The sequence below is a fragment of the Micropterus salmoides genome, unplaced genomic scaffold (assembly GCF_014851395.1).
Source record: "Micropterus salmoides isolate LMB-PRFRI ecotype aquatic unplaced genomic scaffold, ASM1485139v1 Ms_hic_scaffold_8, whole genome shotgun sequence".
Taxonomy (NCBI): domain Eukaryota; kingdom Metazoa; phylum Chordata; class Actinopteri; order Centrarchiformes; family Centrarchidae; genus Micropterus; species Micropterus salmoides.
Genome location: NW_024044570.1, coordinates 20,328,241 through 20,337,238, shown reverse-complemented (window position 1 = coordinate 20,337,238; position 8,998 = coordinate 20,328,241). Strand labels below are relative to the sequence as shown.

Here is an 8,998-nt window from a genome sequence, read left to right as displayed (position 1 = left end):
TAGGCCTATTGTGAGGCAAATATATATATGTTTTTTTTATTTTATTTGGAGAGCACGGAAAGATAAATGGGTTTAAATCATTTCAGCACTCATCCAAGAGGCTTTGTGGTTATCTTGGTGAAGGATCCCCTGGCTTTGAACTTTGTTCTGCAGAAACTGAAATATTTGTTTGATTTAAAATAGATCTATGCCAACGTCCCTTAATAAAAATCATACAACCTCTGTGATGAATTGCAAATCACAGATAGAATAAAATAAATATTTACACTTTTTAATTATTTTACATTTTACTTACTACATTAAGGATAGAAATTATTTTGTAATGACTTTGAATTGGATTTTTGCCTTTGATGTGTGTCTGTCAGGAATAGGTTTGCTCAGGCACTGGCCCACCTCCATGCCATGTTACTGAGTCCTCCAAATTCATTTCTGTATGATCATAGCTGCAGTCCCGGCAAAGCAAAACTAAAAAAACTCATCTTCTCCCTCAGGCCCTCACAGATGATTTTGTTTTGTGCTTAATATTTGTTTGTGCATTTTGATTAAAATTCAGTCATGTTTCATATCTGGCCCTCTGCTTCTTTTTTGTTTTGGATATGTTTGATGTGTGTGGTTGTTTTCGTTTGTGTTTCCCTGCCTTTGACAGATGAATTTCTCCTTGGGGATCAATAAAGTGTATTGTCTCATTTCATCTCATCTCGTCTCATCACCTCAGCGATGGCCTCCTACAGGAGAACATTAATAACTTTAATGTAGATGAGTGTGCCTACAGGTAGCCAATATTTAGATCCAATCATACTCGACCATAAGTAGAATGAAGAGAGAGATGGATAGATAGACAATTGTTATTCACCCTATATCCAGTTCAAATTAAACGGCTTAGACACAAAGCATGCCTGAGCAACAGCGCCCCTCGATGGTCGGGACTCGTAACTGAAAACCTGCCAAGCAGCAAAAAGAAGGCTTCTCGGGCACCGTACAATCGCGGAAGTTGTAAAAATATTTTGTAGAAAAGAATGGGATATTTAATTAGATAACACTACAGGAACTGTATTTTACGTTAATTCCTATCAGTCCTCTTCCTGGCCTTTCAACATGGACGACGAATGGGAAGAGGAGGTACGAAATACCATCAGCGTAACGTTAGCGTTTAATTACAGCACAGTTATATCAACATTAGCTTCATGTGGCTAACATGTCAGTTTACTCAGCCTAGAGAGACTGAAGTTATATGACTGCAACATTCATTATTGTGTTAATTCTAACCTTTAAAGTTGTACTTTCGGGGGTTAACTTCCCACCAAATATTGGTTTGGGCTCTAGCTTGTATTAATATTGGCTCCTTAACGTGAATTTGTGTGGGGATCCCTGGGATAATTAATTTTCTGACCAAAATATTGTGTTGTGTAAATGGTCGCATCATATTTATATGCTTTTGACTGCTGCGGTCGTCTTTTCTATAACTGTAACGTTATATACATTTTACTCGTTTTGTTTTTTAACGTGTTAGGAGCAGCTTGTTGTGGTGGAGCTCTCTGGTATAATCAACAATGACTTTCTTTCCAAATGTCGGGGCACATGCAAGATACTGGTAAGTGTCGGATATTCATGCTTTGTGGTAAAGAAAGAGAAGAAGCCTGGCCAGTGGCCACCATGCAGGAATGCACCATTCACAAAATCAGTTTTGTCCATGTGTTCCAGGATATTGACAGCGAGAAGCCCATGATGCAGGTTGGACAATATGTGTTTGCAGGGGAATATGAAGGTAAGAATAATATAAACAGCACTCTCCCCCTTTGCCTCTTCTTAAAGCAAGTACTTAAGTTGGAAACGTGTCACTTTACACCACCTGCAAGAGTCATTTTGACCTGAAACAGACTGACTTTTGTGGTTCCAGTAATGAGAAATGGCCCAAACTGCACCTTTTTTAAAAGTATGTAATCATAGCACAAACAGCATTATTAATATCTTGTTTTTCAATAGAAGTTATGGAAAAAGAGGCATATTTTAATAAGCACAGTTAGTGATAGTGTTGCTGACTATTTGTACCAGCACTAAAGAGCCTCCATGAACACCCTTATGATAGATGTTATCATATAAAAAAAAAAAAAGAAACCGTAAACAGACATTTTACATGCTATCCTTCCCTCTTCAAAGACGCTTTGGGGACTTGTGTGCTGTTCAAGGAGGGACCACAGAAAGGTACGGTTCTCCATATATTATCAATGTTTATTGTTGTGTTTCATTTTTATACTTTCTTTCATGCTTTCTTTCACTTATTGTCCATTTTGACATATGTCTGCAGGAAAATCAGACAGTGGTCCAGAGCTCAAGTACATGTGCCACACAGTGAAGAAACTAATGATGCAACGAATCTTCCTGACTGAGAAGAAAGAGGGTGAAACCAGCACAGGTTAGCAAGAACAGCTAAACTCACCATGGTGTAAAATCTGTAGTTAACTTTTTCTTCTCTAATACAGTTAATATAACTTGTTTCATACATAACACACATTTATTTTATACCGTGTTGCTTTTTAAGAGTAGCTTCAACCAACTCCTTTTTTATATTATGCAGCTTGACAAAGAATCAACTTTGCACAACATTGTTAAAAACCTGAAAATGCTTTTTTGTGTTGTCCCAGCAGGAGGTGAAGATAGTGGGGAACAGTCCAGTCAAGAGGGAAATGCCAACCAACAGGGAGAGACAGAAGAAGATATGGACAACACAGATTTGGAAGATGGAGGCACTGCAATATTATGACCTCCCTATAAAAGTCTAGAGAGACACCAGCATTTGTGAGGATGTGAGGGACAGACCATTCAAAGACAGTAGAATTTATACAGTTCAGCCATAATAAGAAGTGTCAGTATTACCATAAGTCTTGCACAACGTGTCACAATCCTTTGCCAGAAACATATGCCTCTTCTTCAATGAGCATCAAAAATCTGTGAATTTAGTATTTGACACCCAACATAAATGTGGCTAAATGACACCTAAAAGAAAAGCAAGCTTTTACAAATTGCCAAGTAAATCCATTCCTCTCAGGTCCACATAGGACGGTTCCTGGGAAGGGAAGATACAGAAATGTGGTGGAAGCCCTCAGCTTAGCAGCAGGTCCTGTCATTGTGTTTCTCTGATCTCATCGATTTTCCACATTTCATGATGACTATTTAACCAGCAGAGGGACAGAAATCTGCTTGAGTTGCATGTTATAGTAGAGATGTGCTTGTTGGAGAATGAGCCATTTATACATTTAAAGAAGGGAAAAGAGTATATAACTTAAAATATGAAGACTCTATTTTTCTGATTTGTGATAAAGTGGTTTTATCAGCACTACTAAAGCAATTGATTTAAATTGTGTTAAAGCCAAAAGAAATTAAGGTTTTTTATTTGTTCATAAATTAATTGGGCTCACTGAAAAGTTACCATGAGTGTTGGTCTTATTGTGCTTTTTGTTATTTTGTTTTTGTGGAATTACTAATTAATGTGTTTATTTTGCATTTGGTTACATAGGACAGTGTTTTTTATGTAATGTTTTTTAAGAACTGTAAATTAATTAAATAAATTGCATTTCTACTGCAGTTTTTGTCATTTGAATAATGTACTGGTTTGGGGCTTCCTTTGTGTAGCTTACCTGTCCCAGACACTGTGGAGTCAGTTTTATGAATGAACGAGGTTTTGTTGACTTTGAGGACGTGGCGGTTCTCGACCAATCCAATCACTGATGTCCTCTTGGAGTGGACCAATGAGCAAGCGACATCGCACTCGCCTTCTCAGATTGTGATTGGCCGGTTGGCATTTTAGCACAGGAAGTGCATGGGTGTGTTTCCGAGGGGAGGATCTTATTGCAACGAAGAACTTCCCTGAAGACACCGGTGAGTTCTGTTGATAAATTGTGCTTTAAATTATTAAAAAAAAACCAACTCAAGTGTGGTTTCTCAAATAGTTGTTGATGCAGCATGGGCGATTATATGGTTGCTTATTTATCTTTATTGGGCGAGTCAAATTGCAGGCTAGTAGGTAAAACTAACGTTACGCTAGGTTAGCCAGCCTAATGTTACTCCCTAATTCACCTTGGGTTTGGATGGTAACTAATTAGAAATAACGGCCACAAATGGTTGCTGCTGACTCGTAATACAAAGACGATGGCAAGATTTAATGTGTTGAGACATGCAAAAGTGAGCCCACAGACTCTGGTGTGTCGCACTAAAGCAGTCACTAGCGGTGAACGTTAGTAAGTTGATAATAAAATAGTCCACAATCAACTTTTTTCGGCATTGTATTTCCTGCTATTATAATAGCAATAATGTTACGTTCTGTGAATATAAATGCTGGTGGCTGGAAGGTTATTTTATTTATTTATTTATTTATTTATTTATGGTATATTTTCTATTTAAGAAGATCTTCAGAACATGTAAATTGGATTTGTCATTGTTTCTGCCCTGAGTTGTTTAAAAGAATTAGTGCAGTCTAATTAAACAGCTATACAATAAATCATATAAAATCACAAGTTTGAAAGTTAAGTTTTAAACTGTTTTAGACTGTTGCTGACTTTATATTTATACACCCCATTTTTTCCACTAAGAGAAGACCAAATAGTAGACACACATCTCAGTAAAATGCAATACAATTCCACAGTACCAGTCTCCAAAATGATCAAAAGTTTGACTCAACACCTCTGCTTTACATAACCTTACATTAGGCTTATAACTTTTATGACTGTAAAATCTAATTGCAGGGATGTTGTATTAGATTTTAGCTAGGTGTACCTAATAAATACACTGAATGTAGTTTATAATTTAAATCTAGTATAATAGATTAAAAATTCGGAGGTGTCTGTTAAATAATTTATATAATTGTTGAGGTGGTGGTACTACAACATATGTGATTTCAACTTCTTCAAGGTACCAGAAGTGCAACAAACAAGGGATTGCGTCAACTGGAACAGATTAGCCTAGTAATTCACCTCTCATGGTCTGAGTATGTGCTTGCACTGTGAGTCATACACTTGCCACTAAACTGGCATGGGCACAGATGAGTAGCCCTAAGTTAAAAGTTGTGAATAGAACTGAAACAAAAGTACACTGTAAACTTAGATATGTATGCAGTACAAATGTTTTTTCCCAGAATGCACTGTTTGAGCAACAATCTTAGCTTTTTGGTATCTTCTTTTTTCCCTTCATCCAGACAGTGTTCGTACATACCCAGGATGGAGCTGCGGCCACTTGTAATGTGCTTTGCCCTCTGTGTGGTTTACGCCACCAGCAAACCCACAGAGAAGAAAGACCGTGTTCACCACGATGAACCCCTCAGCAACCGAGAGCACGATGATGCAGAGGGCTTTGACTATGACCATGAAGCCTTCCTGGGACAAGAGGAGGCCAAGACCTTTGACCAGCTCACCCCAGAGGAGAGCAAGGAGAGGCTCGGGTGAGAATACATGTCAGGGAGATTGTGTGAATCTGTTCTTGAATTAGTGATATATGAAGTCAATAGCAACTCTTTCGTGTTAGTGTGGTAATGGTGACCTAGTTTGACCTCAGGCAGAGCATCTGAGGTAACACATCAATATAATATGAGGGAACAAACTGAATGTTTGCCATATTTCTCTACAGCATGTTGGTTGAACGTATAGATGAAATAAGGATGGCTACGTGACTGTTGAGGAGATGAAGAAGTGGATCAAGCACGCTCAGAAAAGATGGATCTACGATGACGTGGATCGACAGTGGAAGAGTCATGACCTCAATGGGGATGAGGTGGTGTCCTGGGATGAGTACAAGAACGCCACATATGGATACATTCTTGGTAACACTACAGACATGTGATGTATCCCTGAAACATTACCTCCATGGACAATGGATACAAATTTACATGCACACACCATACAAAGTTGTGACCTCTGACTTGCAGATGACCCCGACCCTGATGATGGTTTCAGCTACAGGCAGATGATGGCTCGTGATGAGAGGAGATTCAAAATGGCAGACCAAGACGGTGACATGAAAGCCAACAAGGAAGAGTTCACAGCCTTCCTTCACCCCGAGGAGTACGACCACATGAAAGACATTGTGGTGCTAGTAAGTGACAAACCCACACACTCACACAGGTGTTAAATATGGCAATAACACTTTACATCCCTTCTCACGTCCTTGTGCTCTCTTTTCTTGCTATAGGAAACTATGGAAGACATTGACAAGAATGGAGATGGTTTAATTGATTTAGACGAGTACATCGGTGAGTTCTCAGCCCATGTTATTTAAACATCATCAGTTTGTACCACAAAATATTTGGTTAATATAGGTCACAAACCAAGAACGATAGAAAAAACAAAGTTGAAAAGTGCAAGAAACAGTGGGTAATGGTAAATGTTTGAGGAACTGTTATGAAATGAGCCTGATTGGCAGTGTGTTAGGCCGCCACAAGTACTTGTACAAAGAAGTATTGCAAAATAATCATCTCCCTCACTCAGCCTGTTCCTGTCTTTCTTTGCTTTAGGTGACATGTACAACCAGGAGGGAGACTCCACAGAACCCGAGTGGGTGAAGACAGAGAGGGAACAGTTTACTGAATTCAGAGACAAAAACAAAGACGGGAAGATGGACAAGGAGGAGACCAGAGACTGGATCCTGCCCAGTGACTACGACCATGCTGAAGCCGAGGCCAAGCATCTGGTCTATGAGTCAGATGCCGACAAAGTACGTACTGTAAAACGTTGATGATTTGAGATTTCAACAGAAATTCATTGTTGTTATGTATTTCACTTCCTGTCTCATTCACTGAATATGGAGGGGAAGTAGAACTGAGTGTGTGAAAGTGTGCATATACGGTACTTGCACAAGTCTGAGAGTTATTGTACTGCACTGTACTGAGGAAAATTTGTGATGTGTGGCAGATTTGCAACAGCAATATAAGGCTCAATGAAACAAAGGAGCACAGATAATTATATAAGTCTAGATTTTGAAAAATGTTTATTAAATTCGTGTCTGACTTAATTACACCTCTAACAAATATATATAATAAACGCAAGAGATACAAGGCTCTCAGCCTTGTTGGTGTTGGAACCCTTTGGGATGTTTTCATTATGTAATTAAGATGAGAAAAGATATCTTAGTTTTAGTGTCCCAGCAACAGAAGTGCAAATTGTACAAGACATACCATATACCTTTGGGAACACATACTAACAACACAAAGTACCTGCTTATACAGTAACAGTAAAAACAACATCATGTTTTGTTTTTCTCCCTCCATCAGGATGGCCGTCTGACCAAGGCAGAAATCGTGGACAAGTACGACCTGTTCGTGGGCAGCCAGGCGACCGACTTTGGAGAGGCTCTGACTCGACACGACGAGTTCTAACATCCACCTGCTTCCAAAGACTCTGTGTTCATCTTGTGTACTACCTTACTGCTCCGACAGTGGATGGAGTTTTTCAAACAAGATGAGCTCGCCTAATCCAACGCCACGGACAATAATTTATTTGATTTCTTGAATGTGTCCCATTGCGCACACACTGCCATTCTAAGTAATATGTACGTGCTGGGCCAGTGTGTCCTCATGCTCAGTTGTGTGTAACATTGGGATATGTCGCCAGCCTTTGCTCTGCTTCCACACACTACACTCGCCTTTTTCAGGCCAGGCGATGGACAAACAGTGTTAGTTTAAAACTTTTTTTTTTTTTATCTTCTTTGAAAGGTTGAATTTATGAAATAGCCATGTTTTGTTACAAAACCCTGATAGAACAAGTTTAGGCATGCAGTATACTGAATAGTTTAGCGTACAATTTCTTTTTGCAATGCACTGGACTGTGAAGAGTAAAGCTGATTTCTACCCATTAGAATTTGTTCTACTCCTGTCAGATCTGGCCCAAAGTGAAACTGCTAGTTTCTGATTAACTCATAGTTTCATGTCTTTATTGATCATCATGTGTTAATGCTGGAGTATAGGATGTTTGGAACGAGGAGTAAATATTAAATTCCAGTGACAATAAGGATTATTTGGACTAGTGCAATACAGTATCACTGTGTCTGCTATACTGATCCCAAAAGCATCCATTTGAACACAATCTGTGTGTCCTATATACATAAGGGCAGGTTGTGCTACGTGTTGGTTGAAGGAATCAAGATGAATTTTAGGGACTGATGGATGCTTTGTCCTCAAAGCTGCCTCCTGTCTTCATTCTCATCACCTCAATAGTGTGTATGTGCGTGTGAAACTGTGCGTGTGTGTACATATATAACATGTTTTCTTGATGGCTGACTTCCCCTTTTTTATTTTATGTTTTGTTTGATTCAGCTTAACTAACTTGTCTGTGTACCCAGCTCAAATCTTTGTCCCTGTTGTTTTTTTTTGTTTGTTTGTTTTTTTTAAAGCAGTTGGGAAGAAAACAAATGCTTTTTCCCTCCTACAAACAGTAACTTGTGTTTATATTATCACTACCACCATTTATAACCACTGTTGATCATCATTTTATGGTATACTATAATGTAAATTATATTGTTTTTTTACAGGCTCACTGCAGTAACCACCTTTTCACTATTGACTTTACTGTAAATAAGTAGTTGGTCTGCAAACTGAGCGTCTTAACAATCGGGTCCAGTTTTTGTGATTGAGAAAAATGCCTCAATAAAAACATTAAATTGGAGCTTTTAGTCTGCTGTGTTTTTTGACTCTTAAGTACTACTTGTCTGGTGGCCTTCACACAACAGCTGCTGTTAAAGTGACAAGATGTTCTTCTCAGAAGTAGTTTATCGGAAAGGCACAACATAATTTTTTTTTTCTGTTGTCACCTTTAAAAAACAAAAATAACTCTTCTTTCTAATAACTACTTCTTAAAAGGATATAATGCAGTGCTAAGAGGAAGTTGAAATCTGCTTGTGTTGCATTAGAATAGCTTTATCTATCACTGTTTTTCCCAGTTTTTTTCCTTTTTAGGAAATGCCCTGTTTCCTTCAGGCTGTTGACCCCACTGACTGTTGTTTCAAACTTTCTTCCTCT

General features: G+C 38.5%; 2 protein-coding genes across 3 annotated transcripts; both read left to right on the top strand.

The window, feature by feature from the left end:
* The first annotated feature begins 953 nt into the window (after positions 1-953).
* gtf3c6 (general transcription factor IIIC, polypeptide 6, alpha) lies at positions 954-3,513 on the top strand. 2 transcript variants are annotated; one of them, XM_038705550.1, is made up of 6 exons: positions 954-1,119; positions 1,511-1,591; positions 1,702-1,765; positions 2,158-2,202; positions 2,306-2,413; positions 2,643-3,513. In XM_038705550.1, the coding sequence occupies exons 1-6, from the start codon at positions 1,096-1,098 to the stop codon at positions 2,759-2,761; spliced, it is 441 nt and encodes a 146-aa protein (XP_038561478.1). In that variant the 5' UTR covers positions 954-1,095; the 3' UTR covers positions 2,762-3,513. The 2 variants fall into 2 exon arrangements, with proteins under 2 accessions (XP_038561478.1, XP_038561479.1); XM_038705551.1 differs by having other exon boundaries at positions 957-1,119; positions 2,646-3,513.
* Positions 3,514-3,747: 234 nt separating this feature from the next.
* calub (calumenin b) lies at positions 3,748-8,645 on the top strand. The gene is given in 8 exon segments (XM_038705549.1): positions 3,748-3,876; positions 5,189-5,431; positions 5,617-5,636; positions 5,639-5,809; positions 5,915-6,081; positions 6,178-6,238; positions 6,500-6,699; positions 7,256-8,645. Coding segments are annotated over 7 exon segments (945 nt in total). The 5' UTR covers positions 3,748-3,876; positions 5,189-5,210; the 3' UTR covers positions 7,361-8,645.
* The last annotated feature ends 353 nt before the right edge of the window (positions 8,646-8,998 follow it).